Here is a 27,726-nt window from a genome sequence, read left to right as displayed (position 1 = left end):
CATAAAAGAAGCATTTATAAATGTGATAGTGAAATATTGACTGCTTTTTCAGTGGTATCTTAGATAAAGGTTTTTAACCAAGGCCTTCCAGATATGTGCAACTAAATCCCCACATACCTTGTTGATTCTCTAATCATCTAGAGTAAATGCTTCCTTTTTCCATCTGGCATGAGACTATCTCTGGAGTATTTCAGAATCTTCATGCAAATTCAAGTGGTTACCCCTAGCTGCATAAAAAAAAAGACAAAAACCTTAACAAGCCAGGATACTGAGAGTGGGAGAGACGTGCCTAAATGCTTTTTAATCTTCTCTTTGTCTACACCTGCAATTGTAAACCAACGTAAGCAATAATTCAGTTAGAAAAACAAACAGTTGATAACCAGTTGCCAAAAGGAACCAAGCTGCTAAGTGGCTGAAATCTTATTACCTAAGGAATTATTTGAGGAAAGTTTTTAAGTATCCCTTCTTATCAGCTTTCCTTAGATGCAGGTCAAAGATTTTTCTTCTATCATAAACCAGCATCTTTAATGTTTGTTACGTAACTGCACATTCTAGATTTTCGAAGTTACAATTTCTTTCATCCTAAATAAAATGATTTTTTTGTTTGAGACTACATTACCATGATTGTGGATGCATCAGCGTTGAGGTATGACACATTTCTCCATTAACAATTCCTTTAGCATGTTGGTCATGTTATATGTCTACAGTTCTTTGACATTTTCCATTAAACACTCCCAAACAATGGCATTCATATGTCGGCATTCTTTCTAATGTTAAGAACATCAACATTTACTTATTGGGAAAGATATCACGTGGTGCTATTTTTCAGAACACTTTTTTTTTTAGGTGTATGCCTTGTATGAACTGCTTTCACATGGGCATTGCTTTATCTCATAATATTATACCTTTGCCAGTTTATGTCCCAGTGTACACTTTAAACTGTACAAATCTCCCATAAATGCTAACATTCAGACAAATTATTAAGATAATGCATATCAGGTCAGTCTGATAAGTGCCTATGTGCATATTCCTCGCTCACGACAATACAATTTGCTTAAGTATTCTTTATTGCAGGTTACTTGTCTTATTTCGTATTTGTCAGGAGCTAAGAACCCCACAAACTTTTTGCAGTTCTGTTGACAAGTAGCAACCTGAATGTAAGTCCCAATCTGCATTTTGCAGACAGAGAAATTTAACCTACATTAAATGCTTCCCAAACAGCTACTGTTGCTTACTGGTTTCTTGAAGTTGCCTGAGCAACTTGCTTTCCGGAAAAATAATGGTTAACTTGAACAAAGTTGGGCAATTACATAGCTCATGTTGTTCATAAGGGAAAGCACACAACTTTCTGCCTTTTAAGGAAAATGTTTCGTTCATACCTCCAACTTTTTCCATTTTTTCCTATAAAAAAATATAGAAACAATGCAATTTGAGCAATCTGCTCACACCTTTCAGCTTCTGGTTTCGACACCGATTCTAAGTTTAACTGATTTGAAACAATGGTAAAAGCAGATCTAATCCTGAAATTTAACACAACTATTCCCTTGCAGTTGTTTATCCCTTAGACTTCCTTCCAAAATCCCAGACTCCAGCCTTCCTTTTATCTGAGTAAAGCCAGCTGCTTCAGTGAATTTACGCTTCAATTTAACTGTTTCCCAACTAGATAAATACTTGGCAGCAGACAGTAGGTTTCAAACACTGCCAAGATTGGTATAATAAACTTTAAAGGGTGTCAAAAGCTCTGCTGTTTACTGCAATGCAGGACTGGAAGTTACAATGGTGCCTGAAACAGCAAATTATCGCACTCAATTCTTTCCTGTCTCCTTTACTCTTATCTCACCTGGTGTAAGCTCTTCAGAGTGGGAACTGTCCTTATTTTGAATTTTGCATGATAACAGGTGGAGTGCCAAGGCTCGGTGATTAAAAAGTTCTGTTAAAGCTAAATCTCAGCAGAAGGCAAACAGGACTGCAAAGGCTGCATTTTCTCTAACTTGGCCTCCATGAATCTTTGGACTGATTGTACTCTTAACACACAAAATTCCCATTTTAAGCAAGCATATGCAAAAGGTGAACACAAAATACAGCACATTCACACCTATGAGAGCTACGAGTCCTTGTCAAACAAGTATAACAAAAATCCTCTAAGTACCCATAGTAAGTACATGGTTTTAGCTATATTTTTGCCCCTATAAACATGACCACGGCCTTTTACTAAGAACTCCTATAAAGGCCGCACCACCTAGTGGTGTGAAAGCCATAGTGTAGGGTTGTCGGTGCTTTCCTTGAAGAAAATTACTTTGGAAGCCACAGGGAGAATCCTCAGACAAAATTATTTTTCAAATACCTACATAACGTCTATATGTTTTGGTTGTTTGTTTTAAATTCGGCATGAACATGAATAAGTGATAGTTTCAAGCCCTGGGCATACATTTACTTATTTTATGTGTTAATACCCTTTGAAAGGGAAAAAGGTATGTGAACGTGTGTATTAATCACAATGTAAAAATATTCTTCTTTTTTGTTCATAGATAGAGATATAAAAATATTTTTAAATTTATAAAGGTATTACAATAGGTACTACTCACACCTTCCCATTTAACTTTATTATTTACTACTACTGCTGTAAAATTTAGATGAAAACCTACAGAAGAATAAGAAATATCCAGCAAATTTGGATCTCTTCCCTAGTATTTTCCAACACACGTTCCAGTGAACCGTAGTTTTTACCATACACTGTAGTGTTTACCATACAGTCGATGACACAGATGATCGTCTTGGAAACATCAGAGGGGTCCAATGTGTAAAACCAGCTGGTATTGTCTTCCGTAGTGATCGTATTGGCATATGTATTTACATCTGTCCTAAGTAGCTGTACAGAGCCATGACTACAACTTGATAGCATCTTAAATCATCTTAGCATCTGCTTTTCATGAGAACGTGTAAATCCTCTATTGACACTTTAGGAGGTGAAAAATACTCCAATCCCTCTGCCTCTAGAGGAGCCTGCCAGTGCAAACTAACATTGTCCTGGAACACCGAGAATTAGTGATTTGTTATATTCCTTTAGAGTATTTCTCTGGGCACACAGAGAAAGTTTGGCATTACCAAAGAGGTAAAACTTCAATAATTATATATGATAGCATTTTTTAAAAGTTATGAACATTATGTGAAAACAAACAAGGAAGGAAAAACCTCAGTGTTCAAACAGAGTGGTATATGGTGCAAATAGCACACACATCAGGCACCCAGACTGCTCTTGCCTCATCCTTTCCCTCAGCCTCCCTCAGCCTACATGCAGTCTACAGCTCACCTCTCCAGATCTTTAGCTCTGACCTCACATGCATTTCAATAGATTATTTGGCATAGCCCCAAAGTCTCCACTCTGCATGGCTCTCCTACTCCCCTTCCCCAGCCCTGTGCATGACAGCATAACTCTCCTGTTTCTACCTCCAAACGCAGCCTCAGTGCCTGCTCCTCTCATGTTCAGGGCTGCCAGGCATGCTACTCTCCATCTTCACAGCTACATCAATGTTGGGATATTTAAGGAGCTCGTAAGTTTCATTCATGACTGGCACACAATTTTGCTGGAGTTGTGACTACTTTGCCATTGACCTCACAGATTCCTTCCACAGATTCCTATGTACCTACAACAGTGTAAGAAGAAAACAGAGAACAGGCTGACCGAATATAGTAACTCTTGTTAAACAATCACTTTACAGAATTCTTTTCCTCACGTTTCATCATTGCATGGCTGCTTGGGGATTTTTTTTTCATCTTCAGAATTTCTCACAGTAAATATATTCTGAACTCCTGTTCTCTTGATGTCTTGCAACATTCTACACCAGTTTATTCATGGCAAGCTGGTGATACTTGTTTTGGGCAAGCACCGCCCTTTACTTCAAGAAGCAAATCCGTAACTTGAAGGTATTTGAAAAAAAAAACAACCATCTATCTCCTCTCTCAATATTCACTTTTCTAGACTAACTACATGAATATTATTGAGTATACATTTAGTCTTTTGCAGACATCTCTGTTTCCACTACCTGCTGTCTAATCCAGCTGGAAGGAGTGTAATCAAGTCAGCACAATTTTCAGTCTGAAGAAACAAGTTCTTCTAAGACTATTATTACATAACTTCTAGATGGGCCAGGGTTTGACCTGCAAGCCTGCTGTCTGCTTAAAACACAAGGAGGCAGGCTAAAAAGCACAAGAGTGTAACCCTTTCTCCACTCATGGGAATTTTTATTAACCTGCTAATCTTAGTAGTTGTCTTATCAGTTCAAACAAAACTCCACCTTTCCTGAACACATAACCGCACTTAGGATGCAGTCTCACTTACTATTCCTCAATCTCTATATCACAGATACTTCATCTGATACCTTCTGGGATGTATTTTTCATTATTCTAAAACACTTATAATTTCTAGTCATCTGTGATTACCTGTGTCTTTTGCTACACATTTTGTTTTCAACTGGCGAGCTCCCCAAATAAATTCTTTTTATTCCCTTCATACATGTCTTTTGCTATTAAAGTCCATCCCATCTCTACTACCTTCTGGATTCTGTTGGGTCTCTTTTCGTTTGATTGGTTGGTTTTTTTGTACTTTATGCCTTTACTCTTTATATCATGAATAGTCTTCTATGTATTAAACAATTCTCATTAATCAAACATTGTATAAGAATCAGTCCTAAGTTATTTATTGGGTAACTTTGCCGGTAATTTTCCTCCATAATACCAGTACTCTTAATTTAATATTATCTCTCCTTATATTCCAAGTCATTACACACCTTAAAGTCTTGTAAGAATCCTCATGTTTTCTAGTTAAATTAGTAATTTCCCTTGTAGCAGTGAATCTTCCAGTTCTATCCAACAAGTTAAAAGCTTCAGGACATTAAAGAAAAATGCAATTATAAATAACAATTAAAATAAGAACCAGGACTTGTAAATTCTGTATAAATATTTTATTATGTATAAAAGACAACTTACATGGATAGATGCTATATTAAAACAAATCACAGGCTTCCTATTTTCATGAAACTATTCAAATGCTTTAAAAAGCATTTTAGAATACTTCTTCCCTCTTCTACAGTGATGTATTTCTTAGGGATTGATATCAGGTAGTAAATGTACTGCAACATAGCAGTCGCTGGTATTTCTAATGATGCTATGAAAATGCAAAAGGAAGGCACCATACAGAATCCAAATTTGGATTCAAGGCTTGGGCTCTTTGGTCCCCAAGTCAACAAAACCAGGCAGAGTTATGGAGTGAAATACTCAATCCACAGACTTTTAAACAGACTTTGCAAAATATCCCCTTTAGGATGTCAACTGGCTCTGGCAAACAGAATTCTCTTCATGCTATTTAAGATGGGGACAATTGGAAACCACAAAGGGAAAGGAAAAAAAAGGGACTAATGTGAAGCCTTGGAAAACAGCATCAGAAGGCATAGTCATTCAAGGAAAAACCTCTCCACAGATTACCTGTTTTTCTTATAGTACATACATATGTCCAATAAAGGATTAACATTTTAAAGTCATCATGTAAACATTTAATTGTCTCAAGGATCAGATCAATTTTGTTTAGTGTTACCATTTTATACGCAAGATCCATACAAAGAAGATTTTTGTTTTGCTTTTCTTTTGTCAAGACCTTGAAAAGCCCCTACAAAGAGTGACCAAAATACTACAATAAGATGATTGCAGTAGTTAGCTTTGTGACATTTCATGTGACATTTCTAAAAACTGAGTTGCACAACTTTTTTCTAACGCTGTAATCTGAGAAGTTTACCATCATCCATACGTAAACTACCTCACAAACAACAGCCAGAACCTGACATGTAAACACTTAACTTTACATAACTACATGGTTAATCTCATGTTAGGATACGCAGGTTGAAGCACCATTCAAGGCACAATATGGACCTCAGGTATAAGGTTTCTCTCAAAATGAGAACATATAGTGCAGTGACACTAAAGTCATCTAAAGAATAAAGTACCATGCAAGAAAGACTTTTCTGTTTGTTATCATAAGAAAAAGAAAATCATAATTTAAAAACCCTTTCAGGTGTTCACTCTTTGTATTAGCCACCAGATGGTAAAAAAAATCTCCAAATACTTCAGTAGTCATATTTCCATCCTACAGAAGGCAACTGTGCACCTGCCTGTGGGCTCAGCATGTTACAATGGGAAGTTTCCAGTTCTTACTGTTGAAGAACTTTGAAGACAGTTAAGAGTAAAATTTTAATTAAATGGTAAAAATCGAACAACCACTTCATTCTTATTATTTACACATGGTTTTGGCATATTACCTAGAACAGTGAAAGTGGTTTGTGTTATTCCACTCAGCTTATGCTTTGGTGATGAGGACAATGTCTGGGTTCATAATTCTACAATGTGACATTTAATCTTTAATTTTTAAGATGTTTTTATTAAAAAGAAGAAACATTTTATGGGGATCATGTTTGGAGAAATTTTTAATTGCTCTGTATTTCAAGTCTAAACAAAGTCATATAAATTGGGGTTTTTCTATCTTTACTTTTCATATTACTGTATTAATTTCTCAATACACGCAGACTAACTATGTTTACAGACAAGAGAAAAATCATCTCATAATTTCAATATTAGGTGGAAACTTTTAAAAAACACTGGAGGACAACAAATGGGAAAATACAAACTCATAAATGCAGCCGATTTTCACATTATATAGTAATCCTCTTGCTCTCAAATAGACTCACTGAGTAGTTGACTTTTATGAAAAAGTAGTGTAACAAAACCTATTGAATGATACCGACGTATCTGAATTCCAGGTAAAAGGAGGTTGCCAGTGCAAGAAGGATTTTTTTTCAGTATATATTTTCATGTGTGTAATTATTTATTATGGTAGAGGTAATTTCTCTAATGTACTGCCAGAACTAAGGCAGAACATAATACTTGATCATACTGCCAAATACCTACAAACCAGATAACAAGTGTGATTAAACATCTGTAAGATGCAAGTCTGTTCCCATGAAAATCACACAAGTATTTGCAAAACATTTGAGTCTCACTTTCTGTCAGAAAATCGCACATTGATTGAGTTTCCAGGAGTCAAAAGTCCATGGGTTTTGGCACGAACTGGTTTGGTTTGGGGAGAAATTTTGATCTCAAAATTCTGAAGCAACTGTAAAGATAAACAGGACAAGTATTAAAAGAGCTGAAAAATTACAGATGAAGATTAGATTTTAGAAAAGACAACATAACAGACCACCACAAACAAATTTTCTGTTGCCAATTCTGTGGTGTCTTAAATTCTATGATTCCCCCAAAGGAAGGAAAAAATAGTTGCTACAAGGTGAAGATCATAGTTGAAAGATCTTCCTCTTCTGACTGAGGATTGAGCCAATCCTTTCTGAAGAATTTCCACACAACTAGACTAAACCAACTGACCTATCAGAGAAACTAAGGTCTCTTTCAAACCTCATGAGCTTCCTCTCTGTGTTTTTGGTTTCACTTCCTTCAATATCAAAGCAATAAGAGAGTCCCAATCCCATCACAAACATTAGTCTTCCTGGGTAGAAGGAAACAAAACAAACACAAGACAGCAACTGTCCAGTCCACCAAGTGAAACAATCATAACTCAAGGAGCTAAATATTATAAGCTTTCCTGAGCAGAATGACTATAGTTCAGTCACATGGGTTCTTTACACATTAAACCTCTATCACCATGTACTTAATGAAACTAAGACAATCAATTGCAAGCATAAATCACAGAAATCACAGGCTAAACAAACTTCAAATGATTTCTCTCACCTGTTTTGAAGCTGAACACAGAATGCTCTAGCTATTTTTAAAATTTCAATCTGAAAATACTGCAACTTCCTCAACTTTTCCTAATATTAAATCTCAAACACTTTTTCCTATAAACTAAGCGATCTTGTCTTATCCTTCTCCTAGTAAGCCTGATGAACAATGCATTATTTTCACACATCAAACTACCTTTTTCAGTGTTAGATGTTTGATCAGATTTTCATCTCAATCTTCCCTCTTTCAAACCTCTTATATTTGTTATTCTCTCCGTCTTCAGAATTTCCTCCCGTTTGACTATACTGTTCTTTAAACGCAGGACTTAGCCAGCAGGACCAGGGAAATGATTGTGCCACTGTACTTGGCACTGGTGAGGCCACCCCTCAAACACTGTGTTCAGTTTCAGGCCCTTCACTATAGGAAGACATTCAGGTCCCATGCAGAGAAAATGCTGGTGAAGGGGCTGGAGAACAAAACTTAGGAAGAGCAGCTGAGGGAACTGGAGAAAAGGAGGCCGAGTGGTGACCTTATCACTGACTACAACTGCTTAAAAGGAGGTTGTAGTGAGGTGGGTGTTGGTCTCTTCTCCTACATGACAGGTGATAGGACAAGAAGGAATGGCTTCAAGTTGTGCCAGGGTAGGTTCAGATTGGATATTAGGAAAAATTTCTTCACCAAAAGGTTTCTCAGGCACTGGAACAGCTGCCCAGGAAGGTGGCTGAGTCATCATCCCTGGAGGTATTTAAAAGATAGGTAGATGAAGTGCTTAGGGATATGATTTAGTAGTGGAAAGGTATGGTTGGAACCAATGATCTCAAAGGTCTTTTCCAACCTAGCAATTCTATTATTGTATAAAATGCAGCGCATAGGGTCGGTTACGTACATTGTCTAGCTGAGAATTTGCCAGTATTTGGTAAGACTGAGTAATTTAGCTCCTCTTTCTGACATACAAAATTCTTGTTAATACTGTTAATAAACCCAAGAAGTCCACTGCCTTGTCAGAATTAATATCATTATTGTTGACTGATTTTTTACTATATCCCTCCAGTCCATTTCTTACCCAGCAGTTGGTCAGCAGTTTGTATTTATGCATTTAATTTCTTCTCAAAAGCAGTAACTTGCAACTGTCCTTAGTGAACAATTTTGAGCTGATTCTGGAGCACATCCATTTTTTCATAATTCTATATCCACATTCTCTGATTTTAAGTTAATTCATGTCAGCTTGGTACCCTATGCAAACTGTAAAAGTATTCTCTAATCCGCCATTTACACTGTTAATGAAAATACCAGCCGAAATCAGATGCAGGACAGACTTTTACAGAATTTTAATTTAAAAACTTCCCAGTTCAACAGCAAGTATTTAACAGCTATTGCCCTCCAGCTATTTCTTTTATTCAACCAGTTGCATATGGGTTTTATAGGCACTTCCATCTGGAACAAATTTTATTAATTTAATTGTGTGAATAATACATAGGACATGTGAAAATACTTCCCATAGCCAGAATACACAATTTATTTTATATCAAACCCATTAGGTAAGTGATCAAGTCAAAGAAAGAAATCAGACCGGTCTGACATAATTTCTCATTGATCAGCTCCATGATTCATGTGTTTCTATTTTTAAATAGCTTAAATATAGTATTGATGCTTGTAAATAGGTGTGTGCTATATTGTTCTAGTTTCTTTCCAGAAAATAAAAGCCAGCTCTCTATTACTTCCTTGATCCTCCTTCACAAACAGAGGCACGTGTGTTTGTTTTATCCAGCCCACTGAGAGCTATCTCACTCTGAGTTTGGAATGACAGATGCTAATTAACCAGAGATTGCTCTAAGAGTTTACTTAAGGAAATTCGAAGGCAAATTCAATCAGAGTTTGCTTTGAAGACATCTAATGGGTCTAAATATTTTTATAGTAAAGTAACTAAAAGTAGTTTCCAAATCTTTGCGTTTTGATTGCACAAACTGATCTCAGTATTTGAGTTAAAGGGCGCCTTGTAAATGACAAAAATTGTCGCAGCTGTTGGGAAAGTTTTCTTTATGCTATGAAGCAATGGAAAACATTATATATAAATATGTACTAACTTCATATATAACTATAAATTAAGTATATCTAAAATAATAAAGTTAAAAAAATAACAAGAATGGATAGAAAAAACACAGAACAGAAAAATTTTACTATTTGTCATAACACTGTGGTCAGTATGAGGATATAAAAACTATTTTATGTCTTTGTAAGTACTGAATACTTCAAAACTAAAATACTGAAACTGAGCAGGTAGCCATTCATACATTAAGACAGACTTCCAATTTGCTTACAAAACCCTTCTGAACTAAATCCATGTATTTCCTTAACAATCTTACCTTTTGTTTTACTTCATTTGCACTATAAAGGATTTTTCTTCTGCAATGTAGTTTAACTAGTATGCTACATTTCAAGCATGAGTATTTTCATTTTTTTAAGCCTTTGCAGGATGAGTATGCTAGACAACGCTCCAAAACATGGTAAGATATCCAGATACGGTATATGTAGAAAAAAATCACACCAATATATTTTTCTTCTTGTAATGCTGTCACATAGTTCTAACCTGAATCAGTGCAAGATGAATTTCCAGCTCTGCAATTCTTTTTCCTATACAACTTCGAATGCCATAACCAAAGGGGATGGAACCAAAATTGTCTACTCTGTCCAAATTATCTTTCCTCAGCCAGCGCTCAGGTCGGAACTCATTGGCCATTGAGAAATTTTCTTCGCTGTATGAAGTGGTATAGTGACAGAGTGCCAGCTGTGTCTGAGGAAATAAATGACATTTGGATTTAGCTCATTCCAATACACACAAAATAAAATATAATTTGTAATTATTGTAATTACTGCAATATTAAGTAATAAAAATTAAGTATATTTGAGTGGTTCTAGAAGAAAGAAGGACCTAGAAAATCAGACCCCTTCTTCAGCTAATCAAATGAAGCAATCTTCAAATTTCTTTAAATGTTGCTAGATATTAGAGAAGATTCAGTAGGAGAGTAGATGGGAAGAGAAGTCACAGGTACTGGGAATTGTCTCAAAAAGATAGTATGAAAGAAAGGGAGAGAAGAGATATAAGGCAGTAGAAAAGGGAAAATAAACAGGATGGGAAGTTAAAAATAACCCATCTCAGGGAAAAAAAAACATCAACAACTGATGTGATGATGCTTCCAAACAAATCGAGGACAGGGAGAGAAAGAATGTGTGAAATAATATTTTAAATTAGTATATTAAGAATCCTGACTGTTTTAAAGCTACATGCCATCATTTATAATAGAGCCACACAGTTCTACTGTGACCTCTGTGTAATCATTAAATAGAATAAAAGAAGGATTCATAACTTAAAAATGAAATAAAACTCTTTCTACAAATGTAATTCATAGGCAAAGATTTAGATAACTGCAAGAATAATGATTTTTTTTTTAATCACATCGTAACACTGCATGGAGACGTTAGCAAAAACTCCACTCTCAATAATGCTAAGAACAAGTCATGATGGTAAATTTGATTGGTGGGTGAGGACACAAATCTAAAAAACCAACATCAACAAGTCAATTCTAAGATCCGTTTTTGTCCTATAAATAGGTATTACTGAACTATTTTCCTCTTAATTCTCTCTCTTGATAAAATCTTTTGAAATCAATGAAGTGTATATATGTTGTAACAAATAACATTTCATACATAAACATGTAACTATGTTCTCTGCAGAGATCTGCAACAGAACCTACCCCCTTAGGTATCAAGTATCCTCCAACAATCAAGTCTTTTTGGGTCACTCTTCCATTTCCTGGCAATACTGGGTATAACCTAGAGAAAAATATTTATGAGAAGTTCAACAGTAATAACAATACAACTGAACAAGTTTAGATCCCAATTTGCATTCACAAATATTCAATATCAATGCAATATGCATCCACAGCAAAAAGGTTTTTCAGGAGCACACAAACTTTAGATTCAAAGGCCTTGACTCATCTGTAAGAATGACTAATGTCTGAGAAAAGTTACTTACTGGTAACTGGAAGTTGAGATATTTGGTTTATGTATTTATTTGCTTTACACGCGTGCAAACATGTAACCAGCTGGTCAAGCTAGAGACATGTTAGCACTACTAGGAGCTGGAAAAGCCTTGTTGATGCCTTCTCTAAATCCTCTTACTCCCCTCACCTCATTATGAACATTTGGTATAAACACACAAAAAAAGTATGTCACATGCCTTCAATTTAAGTCAAGAAGCTTAAAATTAATGTAGTGGCACTGCAAAGTACCATTTTGGCGGGGTTGGGGGGGAGGATTTTACAGCCCATTGTACAGATGTACTTAAAAGGCAAAAACCAAGCTTCCAATTACAGTATCACAGAATCACTAGGTTGGAAAAGACCCATAGGATCATTGAGTACAACCATTCCTACCTGCCACAAAACCATGCCCCTCAGCACCTCATCCACCCGTCTCTTAAATATCTCCAGGGAAGGTGACTCCACCACCTCCCTGGGCAGCCTCTGCCAGTATCCAATGACCCTTTCTGTGAAAAATTTCTTTCTGATGTCCAGCCTGAACCTCCCCTGGGGGAGCTTGAGGCCATTCCCTCTTCTCCTGTCCCCTGTTGCTTGGGAGAAGAGGCCAGCTCCCTTCTCTCTACAACCTCCTTTCAGGTAGTTGTAGAGAGCAATGAGGTCTCCCCTCAGCCTCCTCTTCTCCAGGATAAACAACCCCAGCTCTCTCAGCCGTTCCTCATAAGACTTGTTCTCCAGCCCCTTCACCAGCTCTGTTGCTCTTCTTTGGACTCATTCCAGAGCCTCAACATCCTTCTTGTGGTGAGGGGCCCAGAACTGAACACAGGATTCAAGGAGCGCTCTCACCAGTGCCGAGTACAGAGGGAGAATAACCTCCCTGGACCTGCTGGTCACGCCGTTCCTGATACAAGCCAAGATGCCATTGGCCTTCTTGGCCACCTGGGCACACTGCTGGCTCATGTTCAGTTGCTGTCAACCAACACCCCCAAGTCCTTCTCCTGTGGGCAGCTTTCCAGCCAGACTTCTCCTAGTCCGTAGCACTGCACAGGGTTGCTGTGCCCCAAGTGCAGGACCCGGCATTTGGCCTTGTTAAACCTAATACTATTGGACTCAGCGTTACTTCCTTTAATCGATGTGTCCTATATATGTGATACTACTTCCACCACACCTAAAAACATTAAATATTCTATAAACCATCATATTTCATTGCTTGGGCATCCTTGGACACGCTACTATTACAATAAATAAAAGCAGAAGCAGAAAACAGCAGTAACAACCAAATATAAACCTCAGCATGGACTCAAAATCTACTACTACTTAGAATTAAATTATTTACTTAATTATTGCAGTTGTCTGCTACTTACCTCAAGGTTTCTTTCAGCACAGCTCTAATCAAAGGCAATTTGGGGACATCGTGAGCAACAGGAACTTGGTTTTTCCCCAGCTTACTGACTATTTCCTCATAAACACGTTGCTGAACCTCAGGGTGTTTTGCCAACAAGTATGTTGCCCAGGACAAAGTAAAAGAAGTCTAAGGAAGAAACCACAACCATCATCATCAAGTCTAACAAGATTAGATTAAAACTAATTTCAAGCCTAGAAAAACAATAATTTTTCAACCATGTGTTTTACACATTTAAAGTTATAAAACAGACTGGCAATGATTCACATCTGGACTCAATGGGATGTTGTCAGACTTCATCATCCCCTCCTTCATCTATTTTCCATCTAAAAATCTCTCCCATCATCAAAACAACTCATGCTGTTATTTTCACAGTGAAATATTAAAAAGCAACACAAAAACCAAATGCAAACAAAACTACATAAACAGTTGTGAAACATAAAGATCGTAAAGCAGCAATGGATTAAGTTAACTTAATTTTCAATATGCGCTTCACTTTTCTTCCCAACAAAAACATTTCACAGGGAACAAGATAAGAGAACACTACTCGAAACATTACCAATTCCTTTTAAGCCTATGGTGGTCTCCTCACAGGACCCACACAACAGAATCCACATTGTTGCTGCTAATATTATAGTTTATCCTTTGGTAAGGAATGCTATGGTGAAATTGGCACTTTCTATCTCTTGAAAATATCCATTTGACTGTAATTCAGCCACCCACTGAAAGCTTTCTTAAGAGGATCTTATATACTAACGTGGCCCCAAAATGTTACAATACGCTCCCTCCCATTTAATGATTCTAATAACCATCAAGGCTCCAGATAAAGAGGTACTGTGTGGAAAAGCATTTAAAAATATTTTGCCTGAAGGAAGAAACAGAACACAAGGCAGAAGACAGTTCAGCTTTGAGCATAAGATAATTTAAATGGATGCATCATCCAATCCTCTTTCACCCCAGCTGAAAAAAATTACACTTCAATGTACATTTGGAGATTAGGAGACACTCTGAGAGCATGAACCCACTCCATCTGTACTGACACAGAACTAAGTGTATTTCAACTCTTTATTTGTGATCCAATATTTACTATTTATTTAACCATAAGGCTCTGTCTTTAAGCTACATGGATTTCAGTGTCTATTCCATTCAAATACTAGACAGACTCAGGACATTTTACTCCTACACCACCTGCACCCAAGACATTAAGGTTAAGTAAATGGCCTTACTTGAGCCCATTTCCCTCACAACCATCACTGAAGACAGAAAGTTTTCCATGAAAAATGTATTTTTGGTGTTCCTGATGTAGTGTTGTAGAGAAAGTGACAATGTAATCATTGTTCCTTACTTGTGTTGTTCTTAGTATCTCAGAGCACTTAAAAGAGACAAACCATAACCTCTACTGTAATTTTCTTGAATTATTTCTAAATGCATTTTTTTCAACTTGTAGAATGAAGACAGACAATCATTTTCATTTTCTAGGCACAAACCAGTTTTATTTTCAGCTTCTCACTCATTGGCACAACAAATCTTAGGGTTATAAACATGTATGGGTAAAAAGCCCAACTTCTGGAAATGTCTTATTTTGAGCTTACATTTAAGATAAATTTAGAATGCAAGTTCATCATGACAGTGATCTTTTATGCCTTATTTTCAAGCTGGAATATAATGCTAGAAGTATTATTCTCAAAACCTTTACTTTTCTTCTACTTGTGATGTTGAGTAGCTGTCCCTAGCTAAAAAGCAATCCTGCCCTATTCCTCTCAGAGCTCAGAGAAGTTGGCAATTGTACCAGCTGTATACACAACTTCTCCAATATAAACAACGTTTCTTCCTAGGTTCCCAGCTCTTTCATAGCCTCTCAAAAATTAGCGCTGTTCCAGGGACAGCCAAAATGCTTTATAGCCAAAACCTGCCTAAGAATTTTGTTGAAAGCTTTTATAATCCTCTGAGCTTCTTTAATCTTCTATGATAAAATGAGATCTGAAATGACAGCAATAGGAGGAAAAAGGTTCCCTAAATTCTGTCTTGCGCTTGGAAATGAGGAAATCAGAAGTACCCTCCTCTCATGAAATGATTGTTGCCAGCTGAGAAAGCTGAGTCAAATGGAAAGAGACATTCTCATTGGCATGAACTTGAACACTGTTCTTCTAGTTTAATGAAAACTCTCCCACACACTGAAAATGGAAAATTAAGGGTCTGAGAGATTAGAAAATGAATGGGATGAATAACTGTGCTTTACTTAGGAACCAAACATAAAAAGCTCTCCAAACTCATAAGCCCTTGGGATATTTAAACAATGGAATCATCTTCAACACACAAATAATCTTTATATATGCACTTTATTTTGGAATGCAAAAGTATTACTGTTGGGGTTTGTTTAGTTTTGTTTTCTTTAGAAACCTTACAAAACTTTCTTAAATCAAAAAAACCTGAATTCAATTATCCAGAGAGGTTTTTTTTTTACTTTAAGTCTACTTTACTTTTTTACTTATTTTAGTCTTTTCTACTCTAAGACATACTCACATACAACAAACAGTCCTACATAGCACTTTCTTTACCATATTCATACAGATTTCTTTTAAGAAATCGTTGATTTATAATCATTTACAGTAATAGTGTTCAATGATATTCTAAATAACTCCATATACAATACAATAACTAATTTTTATATTTTCTTATTCTTCTGATTGTCATGCCGCAGCCAATGCTAAGCTAGGCTGATTTCACACCACAGGAATGAAAGGAGGACAAGATATATAAAGGACCTTAACGTTTCTTCAGTGGCTCTAGATGACAAGTCAGAAGAATAAGGAAAGACAGCCACTTAAAATGCTTCACTAGGCGTTAACATACCTCATATGTCAGCCTCATTAATGCTAATCCCCCATCACCACAGCTGTTTGCCTCTGACTGCACGTTGCCAGCATAAGCACGGGTGACAAACTTATGCTTTACCTACATTAGTGCTGGCCTAACACCCCCCTCCTCATGGACTTGAACACAAACCAGATCTCTGATACATAATGTGCGCCCCAGTTGATTTAGTCAGTCAAATTTAAATATCCTTCAACAATTCTACGTATGAGTTTATTGATCAATTTTTTTCACACTAACTTTCAGCAGCCTTTTTTATTGTGGTCTACCACAAATACCAACCTGATATTCAAACCTGATATTCAACCTGGAATTCAAGCCAAATTGCTGCTTTGTTCATTTAATAAACCTGTGGAACTGATTCCCAAATGCTGGGTTCCTGCAAACCACAGCTAGTATGGAACCACACTGACTTCATTCTAGTAGAGAGATTACACTGTGCTATAAGTATTTTCTATCATTTTAAAGATGTAATGGCTTAAATGTCTCAGAAATTATGTCCTTATAAAACAATATAACCTACCCAGAAAACAGCTGTGAATGGTACAGGTTTAGAAATACAATTGTGCACAAGAAAAACAATAAGAAACTTACTGTGTCCACTCCTGCCAGAAGCATTTCAGTCATATTGGCATAGATCTCTTCCAAAGTAAGTGCCTTGCTCACCAGGAGGTACGTAAGTAGCCCACCATCCACCACCTCTCCTCGGTCCAGCTGAGACTGAATAGACTTCAATTTGTTGTCAACATGGATTTGACCTTTAGGATTCAAAGAAAACTGTTAAGCTTCCATTTTTATTTTTCTGCTGGTTCCATTAATTAACAACATTTCCCCCTCGTGCTACACTACACAGCCATAAAAGACAAAATATCTGAATCTGTTTTCTCAGAGAAAAGGTAATAGGGTGGTGGTGAGGGCACTCGCGGTAAGGAAAGACAGAGCTGACAGGAACCTCAGTAGCTCGCTGCACGATAATGCTGAGCACAAAGAAAGGACACAAGAGACTGTAATTTCTGACTGGGAGCAATAGAGGCTCAAGGGGGAGGTCTAATGCCCACCTGGCTTGTTTTCTGATGACTCTACAAGAAGTGGTGAACTGCGCAGAGCACCCTGCGACTCAGCACGCGGGAGCTGCTACAAAATTTTAGCAGCAAGCAGAAGATTAAAGCCATAGAACTGAATCTCACTGATGACAAAGATGAGGAGCATCAAGTAAGAACAAAAATTGAAAAACTTAAATGACTGACACTCTGAGAAATTTCACCCACAGTCCCGTTTACACTTCGGTGACCACAGAGCATCTTCAGCCAAACAAGAGCTTTCAAAAGAGGAAAGCTCCTCAGACAGTTAATGCCTTGCTGAACAAGCTTACAGAGGAAAAGAACTAGAATCAACATGTTCATTTACGAAACCTACACAAACACACGCATCACATACAGTGATTCTCACCATTTAATTCCTTTTTCACAAAGGGATTAAACAAAGAAACAGCATAACAAGTTTCAAAGAGAACAAATTCCTCAAGAACTGCTTGTTTCAGCTGCTGTTAGGATAAAGCTGAAATCTGCTGTTGTTTTTAACCCACAAAGCCCAACTTAAGTGCTTTATCATGGGAAGTAATTTAAAAGTGGAAGTATGAAAAAGTATGTGTTTCACAGAAAACACACCTGTATCAACATTAAATGGATTCCTTAATGCCTACTGTAGGTACAGATTAATACAAATTAAAAACTAAGCATAGTGGGCTTAATTAAATTTAGGAAACTAAAGAGTCTCAAGAAGTTGACACAAACCTACCTAGAAAAATAGTGCTAATAAAATAAATTTTAACATGCATACAGCTTTCTAACATTAGAGAGGGAAAACGGGCTTAAGGCTTTTTAAACACTCCAGAATATTAAAAAAAGTAACTTGTAAAGACAACTCCTTCTTCTTACTTACGTGAAAGCTGATTGACAAAGTAGCCTTAAGTGCTTTATTCACAAAAAAAAGCCCATATTGTAGTACTGCAGTGTACTTCTATGTCAACTTATACACTTGTATGTAGATAGACAGATAGATACTTCACAAAGAGTTGCTAGAATCTCATTTTTTAACTTTCTAGTTTGTTTTACTGGTGCTTATTTGTCAGTGCTTGACCAAAAACTTGCTGAAGTCAACAAAACCACCCTCATTAAAACTTGAGTAGCTCAATATAAAAGCCTTGGGGAAGAACTCAGACCTGAAACGAGGACTGGGCACTGAAACAGATGAAGTCAAATAAGGAAACAGCAGTATAAAACAGCAGACTATTTAAAGCATACTGGTAAAATTCTTGCAGTTGAGTATTTTTTAAAAATGGTTCCTTAACCAGTCTGAGTTTAATATGAAACTTACTTCTACCACAATATCTTCTTATAAATTTAGAAGAGAAATGCAGCAAGTCCTGTTCAGACAAACACAGAACCTGCAGAAATACAGCTGAACTTTTCTACTGCCAGATCTTACTAAATTTGAAGAGTCCGTCCCAGGATCTGCAGAACTCTCTCCAGGGTTTTGGAATAAGTGGACGAAGCCATTTGGGAATAGCACCTGCATACATAGTGGTCTTAAACATACTAAACATCAACTCCAGAGCCTCAATATATTCAACAGTCTGTTGTGGGATGTTGTTTTCCAGGCAGCCCAACCGGCATTCATACAGAACAGTTGCCACACCTGCACATATGAAATCAAAGAATTTGCTATACACATGCATAGATACATATTAATAATTTAAGGACTTATAATGCTAACATAACGGAACTACCTTCCAAAACAATTTAGTTACCACTGCAGCTGGGAACAGATAAAATAGAAATTTAAAACACAGTAAAAACTAAACTAAACTCAGCTAAACTCTGTAGCAAGACAGTGCCTACTATGTCAACAATGCTCAGCATGAGAAGGCAGCCAGGAATTCCACCAGAAGCAGAGCAGCCCTCCAGCATGTTTGCTGTGTTTTGCATTGCTCTACAAATCTTGAGCTTGCTGTGTTGGCCCCTAAACACACAGGGACATAACAAGCCTAAAGACATTTCTTTTAACTACCGATAACGCAGGAGTTTCTAGCAGTGGCTCTGCCTTTCTTCACCATAACCTGATAGAAAATGAATAACGAGTACGCATAGAGGGATAAACAGCTTGGACACTAAACAGTGATTTCATGGCACACAGTATGTTCCATGTGACCCTGAAAAAACGTAGGTGTGTGACACTGTTGCAAGTGACAATATTGACTCCTCTTTTGTTCCTGACTTGCTGTAATTTCCGGAGATATTGTGTGCAGTATTGCAGTGATCCTTACTAGAAATACCATCTTTTCCCGCAAAGAATAGTACTTTACATAAATTTTTATTAAATTATCCTTATTCTTCTCAACTCTAAACAATTTCTTCCATTTATCAAGTCAATTCAGAGTCATCCATTAGGATCCCTACAATCCCTCAGCTCAGTTTTATAAAAAAACTGAAATTATTAAATATTAGATAGAATTCAGCCAGAAACTGTGCTACTGCAGTTAGCCAAAATGTTCACTCAGTTTGACAGCAAACTATCTTTCATTACTTTCTGAACACAGGTTTCTACCAATTTTTCCTCCAGACTTGCAAAATCTAGATCGTATTACCCAGTCTATTTATAAAAATACCACAATGCAGTATAAAAAGTATTCCTATTATCAAAATAATCCTACTTAATGATTTTTCCAAAATTCACTGGGGCCCTTATGTAATTTTTAAAAACCATTTAGATAATTTCTCAAAGCCATTTGCAAGAAATCAAATGTTTTAAAATAAATTTCGTGCTTTCATATTTATTAGTTAAGTTTGTCCACATCTTTCCAGGAAATATTAGAGTAACTGTTAACTAGCTAGTTAGAGTAATTTGTCTTCTAACACTCTAGTCTCTTTTTTCTCTGTTTCTCCTATTAAAAAGAGGTACAAGAGATATGACGTTTAACCTTGATTTTGCCCTCCATCAAACTCTTCATAAATGCTCGAGTATATAGATAGATACATATTTTAAGAAACTTTTCTTTCACCCTGTTATTTGCTCCATATTTCTTCTTTATCGATGAAAATAATTTTAAAATTGGATTATTTTCAACACATTTTCCTTCTGAAATTTTCCTCCCTGGAGAGATTTTCTGTGCCCTTGCTCTCTCTTGTGTCACTTTTAGCAGCTGCTAGCTCTTTTGCATTCTTCTGCTCTTCACAGGTCTTTTCAGAAAAATCTTACACATTAATTGCCTGAAGAGTTGACAGTGTGAGTTAAATAAAACTGCAATTCATATAGGAAATAAGTGCGTGCCAGGCACAAGTTATAAAAGAAAAGCTAAAAGAATGTGAAGAATTTAAACTAACCCATCAGTTGAAGTGAATCTGTAAGCTCAGAGTTTAAAGCTCCATAAAATTGGTAACTCTTAGTTGAATGCCTTTTTTAGACAATGTAGAACAGACTTGGGTTAGTTTACCAAACAGCCAGCCAGACATTTGTTACAGCATCTTCACAGGTGAGCAATCTGGAAGTTCTTGCAAACTCAAATTATTCAGCTGCCTGTCAGCAAGGGGCACCAATGTTTTTTAAAGGCACTACATACAACAGGTTGTATGCAGTCAGGTAAAGGAAGGCATGAAATATGAATCACCATTAGATTTCTATAAGAACACAGGAAATTCTGTACTCGCTCAGGCTGGAGTTCATCCCGTTTACCGTTCCCTCATTAATGGCAGCCAGTGGCAGATGATTTTAAGGCAAGCATAATAATCCCACAGCTGGCACGTGAAGGCAGGGGAATGGCAGTATTTTCTCCCATATTAAGTGATGAACAGAATTTAGACACATCGCTCAGTGATTCCTCATCTGGAATTTGGCCAGGTGTTAAATCCAGCCAATGGTGTTAAATTAACATGTCCTATAAGTCACACTGTTTGAAGGTCAACACTTATTCTTGAGAAATCACTGCAGAAGTATGGAGAACTGAACTGCCCAGGGTCTCTACTGTATATTTTAACTATATACTAGCATTTCCACAGGAATTGTCCATTAATACAAGGAATCATCTCTTTGGACTCTACAAAGGGATTCTACTGATACTCACTGCACTAAGTAGGAAGGTATCTGAATGCATAACATCAAGCTTCCCTTTTCAGATTAATCACAACGGGGCAATAGTCATACAAAAATACCCAACCCTAAGCCCACTGGTTTACATCTAGTTTCTTTACAGTTGTTACACAGCCTGGTCTTACCTTCCATTGAATACTTGAAGAAAAGGTTGTTAACGTTGTTCACTGTTTCCCCATCATCCTCTTGACTTCTGAGGGTGTGGATTCTTTTAATTAAGTCTGTGATAACTTCATTGACTCCTTCAGAGTAAACAGCCACATCTTTGGGTTTCAGAATTTTTTGCCTCAGTACACTTCTCATTTTTAGCCATTGTTCCCCCTCCCTAGGAGAAATCATTAATGTCTATACACAATTCTCCTTAACAGTCATTTGCTGCGTCAGAGCTCCACAATGAAACTGTATATGATTTTTCATCTCAAACGAGAGCAAGGGGTGACATGAAAACTATGGTAATATATAGTAGGTATTATGTGCCTACATTTTATTCTCCATCTATTGCATGTCCTCATTAAGTTTCGGTATTGTAACACATACGTACATTTGTAAGTCAATCTCTGGTCTGGCTGACAGAGCTTGTCCACTCAGTAGTCCAAATTTAACAAGTATCTCCGTATTAGTATTTCAGTAGTAGCTAACACAAGAAATTTGCAAAATTTTCTGAATAAAATTACTTCAAATATATATTTGAATGAATAGTCCGCAAAATTGTTTTCACCTAGAACTGGCGGTTGAATACAAAAGGTAGCACATCAAGACCTGACAAACTGAGCTCGTACCATAAACGCCGTTAGTGATACGTCACTTTCAGTTACCATAATTCCAAACCTACAAAGTAACAGGATAGCAGACCTAGCTATAGAGAAACAATTTACAGCTAGATTTTCCGTTAGCTAAGTATTGAAAACTTTGGGCTTAAGACTAAAAACCTGAATTGTAGCACCTGCATGCTTCATACAAGTGCAATGTTTGGGAACAGCAGCTCCAGGGGTATCTTTCAGTTCCTTATAAAACCAGGCAATTGCCTTTTATGTGTTAATTCTAAATTGCTTTGTAAGTATTTCCCATTGAATTCTTTCACCTGGAGCAGTGCTCCTGCTGCAAGGTACAGAAACTTATTGGCCAGCGGAAGAATCTCATCTCTTTACAGACATTTTCTGACTGTCTCTTGATTTAATTTCTCATTTCACAAAATATCAAGGAACTGTTAGACTCTGAACTGCAGCTTAAGACTTGAGTCTGCAATGCAATTCACAACCCCTTCTGCCACCATGAAAGAAACAGACTCCCCTTGAGTCAGGAAATTAGTTTCCCTCTAAATAAACATCTTATTTCAGTGGGGACTGTGAGTAGTTCCCAGTGGGAATTAACCACACCCACATGCACTGCCAGTTTACGCAAGCTTTAAAGACAGATAACTCTTCTAGAATCAGCCACATAAAAAAAACATCCGCATGGGGATGCACTGCAGCGTGAATTTATCACAGTGACTTCTCTGTATTAATCTACAGAAGAGACACTTTGGTGAACAGTAAAGCTAAAGCCAACCGGAGCCAACAAATTCATGCAGCACAATGGGATACAATAGTCTAGATCTTAAACAACAAAAGCACATTTGAGCAGTGCTAGGCCAAAGTTAGCAAGCCCTATTCTGTAATAGTGCTTCCAGGTAAGCGAGTCAGCTCAGACATCTCTGATACACATTTCCCAAGAAAGTTTTATGCAAGGTAGCTCACTCTGCATTCAAACCATTACCATCCCTTCGCAAATTCACAGCAGACCAGACAATTCACCAGAAATTGCTGCCCTCCTCCCCCTACTAGACATACACATTACCCCACAGAGAAAAGTCTGAATTCCCACATGACCTTCAGAAAACCACTAAAATTTTACAAGAAAACCTAGAAAATAATGGAGTAACAGCACTCACGCAGAAATAAGTCCAGTGGCTCTTCCTCGTAAGTCTCTGTATTCCTGCCAGGATTCCATGTTAGCTCTTTGTGGTGCTCTGCCTTCTGCCCGGAGGACTTGAGCAACCATATCGCGATCTGCAATGGACACAACAAACTGGGGACCAAAGTGAGACTTGAAGATCTTTCCATATTCCTGAGTGTGCTTTTGCTATAATATCGCCAACAAAAAGAAACAGAAGTGAACTGTTACTAAGGAAAGATAACACACAAGGAGACTGACAATTTGTCACACAATGAATCAATCTATCACATCTAGAACTTGATCCCCAGCCTCCCAGACAAGGAATGGTTTGAAATGTCAGGAGAAAATGCCTAAGCATTACTGTGAAATATTCACGAGGTGAACTGAGAGGTCACTGAAAAGACCCAGAGCACTAAGGCACAAAGCGTGACTGAAACCAAATATTGAGAAGATGAAAAGACTTGGGGCACTTGAAAACACACCTCTTCAGATCAAACAGTTTAGAAAGAATGTCTGAAAAAAATGAAGAATATGGAGGTAAATGAGGTGAAATTAACAGTATAATACAAAGATACAATAGTTTTAATGTCTTTTTTTAAATAAAGACTTCCCCTATCCATTTTATTCTTTCTAAAAAATACCAACTTATAAATTCCTCACACCTAACCAAGGACAATGAAAGGACAGCAGCCTAGTGAGAAACCGCATTTTGGGACGCCTTCATCAGCAATGAGCTTTAGAACAACACACACTGATTCTGCGAAAGGAAGGAAAAGTTGAGGTCTCATTCCTGCAGTGAGTTTTATTTTAGTGGCTGATCCAAAAGTTTTATGCTTCAAGGTGGAGGCAAGCAACAGGCAATTAAAAAAGAGTATTAGAAAACATTAATTTATGTATTAAAACAAAGCCAAAAGTTTTCCAGTAAGATTGTGCTATCAGTGTTGCATAAAATCTTACCAATTATTTCAAACAGATTTCATTCTGACATGGTCATGAAATGAAACACTCGATTCCCAGGAATTCATTTGGAATAGATGCACGTTGTCATTTTAGGGGAAAAAATCCCAAACTGCAAAGGAGTTGTTGAAGAGGTATTTTAGGACTTCTGATTTAAAAGCCTTTATCTCATGTTAAAGTAGCAAGACAAGTTAAACTGACCAAAGTTTAACTTTGACACGTTACTTGTACCTAATCTAAAGACATCTGCTTGCAGAGTTATGTTCATTATGAATCCAAGAAGTTTGACACAACTCCACAAGTGAAAGGGCACTGCTGGCCCAAGATTAACTTGCGAGAAATATTTTTTTAATCAGTCTTGGTTACAGAGATGAATTGTTTAACTGCCAATAATAAGTTTAAGATACATGAATCATCCTTCAGCATATGGTACCAAGAGCTTACGAAAAAAATGTAACTCTTTTTGCCTGGTTTCCAAATAAAACAAGAGTTGTGCAATTGTGTTCTCTGCCAGTCTCCTCTTAACTACTCTTGGAACACAATGGCCAATTTCAGTCCAATTTAACAGAGAGTTAAAGGTCTCTTGTAATTATATTCTTAGCATTTTCAAAAATCAGCATCTGGATTCAAATTAGACATGCATATTAGTCATCCTAAATATGTATGAGGGGAATGCTACACTAGGAATTCAACTGCTATCATTTCTGCTTGGGCTGCTGCTAACCAAACACCACATGCAGACCAATGTACGAACAAGCAAACCCAAAACCCAAAGTATCTCTCGCTCCAGAAATATTTTAGGGATATTGAAATTGAACTTGGAGAGAACTGAAAGCGCGAGTCTTTAAAGGAAAGCATGAGTTGGGAGACAAGCGCTGCAAGGAAAAGGTAGTGGGGCGAGGGGATGCGGGTCAACAGTCACAGAAAAACAGGTTCAACAAATTTTGCTATTTATGGACCAGCTTGTTTTTTCCACTGATAGTGAGATTTACATGGGAGCATAAACTTCAACAGAAAACAAATCAAGTGTCAAGCTACCCAATCAAATCAATGAAATACTAGTTTTAAACCAGAAACAGACAAGGACAAGGTATTTAGACATCTCGCGCTGTTCGGTGTATCAGCTTCATGTTTAAAGAAATGTCTGGAATTTCTCTTCCGTATTTTCAGTCACAACATAGGTTTTCTTTCCCTTGTCCCAAACCTTTAAAACATTACACTTTCCTGTCTCACATACCACTCTCACACCAGGCATTCTTTCACACATCATAAATTCAAACTGACAGCATCCAGACCCTACCCCCCTCACCTTTCTTTTCTTTACACTTGCATAGCGCTGATGAGACAAAGGAGATCTAAACCCAGCAAATTAAAAATACTGCTCCTTTGTCATAATTGCTGTAGGCATTACTGCTTTGGCCAGGACTAACTGGAATCATGTTACTGAGAACAGAACCTCCTTTGTGAAAAAGCTCTCAGCTTCCCCACCCCTTCTGCATATAGCGTACGAGGATTTGTGTGCGCCAGAGGACATCGTTTAAGTAGCTGTACTGGTTACCGAAGGGTTTCAGTAATTCATTCCTGATGTTCACTGTATTGTTAAATTTAACAGGCTGTTATTAATCCAGCTAATGCCAATTTGCATCCAGCATGTATGCAAGCAGGGCATCCATGATTTGTAAAGTGACTTTTGAGACTCTAAACAGAATAAAAACTAGTCTCATATTACAACTCCTCCTTGTTCTTTCTCCTGCTTTCCTTTCTATGTGTAACACTCATCAAAGAAAAAAATCCCCATATCAGCTAGTGGTAGTGAAAAGCATATACCATTGAGACTCTGTATTATTCCTTTTAACACATGAATGATTTTCATTGGTTTGACTGTGAAAGAGCAGTGAAAGCTTAAATTTGAGTGTTACAACATTACACTTCTCAAATTCTGTGCGCCACCACAGAGAAGGAGAAAAAAAAAAAGAAATATAATGCAACAAAAAAGGTTCAACAGTCACAAGGTTCCATCTGGATGTGTCTCGATTAGCAAGTCATTACAGTGAGCAATTCATCATCAGGGATCTAGTTTGAGTGTTTGTAGAAATCTCAAAGGCAAATATGACAAAGACAGATGTGATTTTATTTATTTATTTTAGTCTTTCCTGTCTGTAAATCCTAACTTTCAAACGTCGAGCCTCAAACCATTTAAAGTTCTGTCCTGTCACAGTCGGTTTCCCTTTTCTGTTTTTACTTCCCTCTCTTTGATTTTTTTTTCCTTTATTATTTCAGTGATTTTCAGGCGGTGAATCCCTGGGAAAGGTCCCTCAGAAAAGCAAAATCGCAGACACCAGCAGGAGATCTGCCCGGCCAGAGGAAAGCCTTGGGGTTCATAAGGGAGAAAGGGGGAGCAAAGCCTAGTGCACTCAGCACTGGTGAGACCGCTCCTCGAATCCTGTGTTCAGTTCTGGGCCCCTCACCACAAGAAGGATGTTGAGGCTCTGGAACGAGTCCAGAGAAGAGCAACGGAGCTGGTGAAGGCGCTGGAGAACAAGTCTTACGATGAACGGCTGAGAGAGCTGGGGTTGTTTAGCCTGGAGAAGAGGAGGCTGAGGGGAGACCTCATTGCTCTCTACAACTACCTGAGAGGAGGTTGTGGAGAGGAGGGTGCTGGCCTCTTCTCCCAAGTGACAGGGGACAGGACGAGAGGGAATGGCCTCAAGCTCCGCCAGGGGAGGTTTAGGCTGGACATTAGGAAAAAAAAAAAAATCACAGAAAGGGTCATTGGGCACTGGCAGAGGCTGCCCAGGGAGGTGGTTGATTCACCTTCCCTGGAGGGGTTTAAGGGACGGGTGGATGAGGTGCAGAGGGACATGGGTTAGCGATTGATGGGAATGGTCGGACTCGATGACCCGGTGGGTCTCTTCCAACTCGGTGATTCCGTGATTCTAACACCGGCGATACCTTCAGAACCAGCAGAACGGGCCCGGGAGGCGCACGCACCGCGGGCCTTTTAGGAATGAAACCCACGTGTTCGGCAACGAAAAAAAAAGGGAAAAAAAATCACCTCTGGGTAGCGACAGCCCCGCGGTGCGGGAGATGCCCCTGGGGCGTCCGAGCAGCGCGGGGGGAGGACGCTTTTTCCTTTTTCCCCGAGGCTGGGGAGGCGAGGATGCTGGGGGCCAGGGGAGCGGCGGGGGTGGGGGGTAAAGGGAGTTTTTCTAAGCCCCGCGCAGTACCTGTATCTCGTGGATGCGGCCGAAGCCGTCCTTCCAGAAGAACTCGTAGAGGTTGTAGAGGGTGTTGGGCCCGGGCATTTCTCGCAGGCTCTTGGCGCGGCCCCGCCGGGGCAGCCCCGGCCCGTCGCCTTTGTTGGCCGCGCGGGGCGGAGCGCGGCCGCGGGCGGACGCCGCCCGGGACAGGCGCCGCTCGCCTTCCAGCGAGAAAACGCGGGCGAGGAACGACATCCCTGAGCGCCAGGAGGGTCCCCGCGCCGCCCCGGCTGCTGCTCCTCGGCCGGCTGCTCCCCCGCCCTCGCCGCCGCTTCCCCAGCCTCCGGCATCGGTTTACACAGACCATGATTTAACGCTCCCTCCCCCGGGGCTGGAA

At 38.3% G+C, this 27,726-nt stretch overlaps 1 protein-coding gene across 2 annotated transcripts; it reads right to left on the bottom strand.

The window, feature by feature from the left end:
* Window positions 1-4,992: 4,992 nt before the first annotated feature.
* On the bottom strand, window positions 4,993-27,474 carry CYP27C1 (cytochrome P450 family 27 subfamily C member 1). 2 transcript variants are annotated; one of them, XM_069861371.1, is made up of 9 exons: window positions 27,357-27,474; window positions 23,168-23,358; window positions 21,363-21,562; window positions 18,580-18,789; window positions 16,687-16,850; window positions 13,181-13,347; window positions 11,532-11,610; window positions 10,367-10,570; window positions 4,993-7,159 (listed from the first exon to the last, which is right to left on the bottom strand). In XM_069861371.1, exons 1-9 carry the CDS (start codon window positions 27,432-27,434, stop codon window positions 7,043-7,045), a joined length of 1,410 nt encoding a protein of 469 aa, XP_069717472.1. In that variant the 5' UTR covers window positions 27,435-27,474; the 3' UTR covers window positions 4,993-7,042. The 2 variants fall into 2 exon arrangements, with proteins under 2 accessions (XP_069717472.1, XP_069717473.1); XM_069861372.1 differs by having other exon boundaries at window positions 23,168-23,285.
* Window positions 27,475-27,726: the final 252 nt, after the last annotated feature.

The sequence above is a fragment of the Phaenicophaeus curvirostris genome, chromosome 7, assembly GCF_032191515.1.
Source record: "Phaenicophaeus curvirostris isolate KB17595 chromosome 7, BPBGC_Pcur_1.0, whole genome shotgun sequence".
In the NCBI taxonomy this organism is placed as follows: Eukaryota; Metazoa; Chordata; class Aves; order Cuculiformes; family Cuculidae; genus Phaenicophaeus; species Phaenicophaeus curvirostris.
The sequence above is the reverse complement of the archived record's forward strand: the minus strand, read 5'-3'. Positions and strand labels throughout refer to the sequence as shown.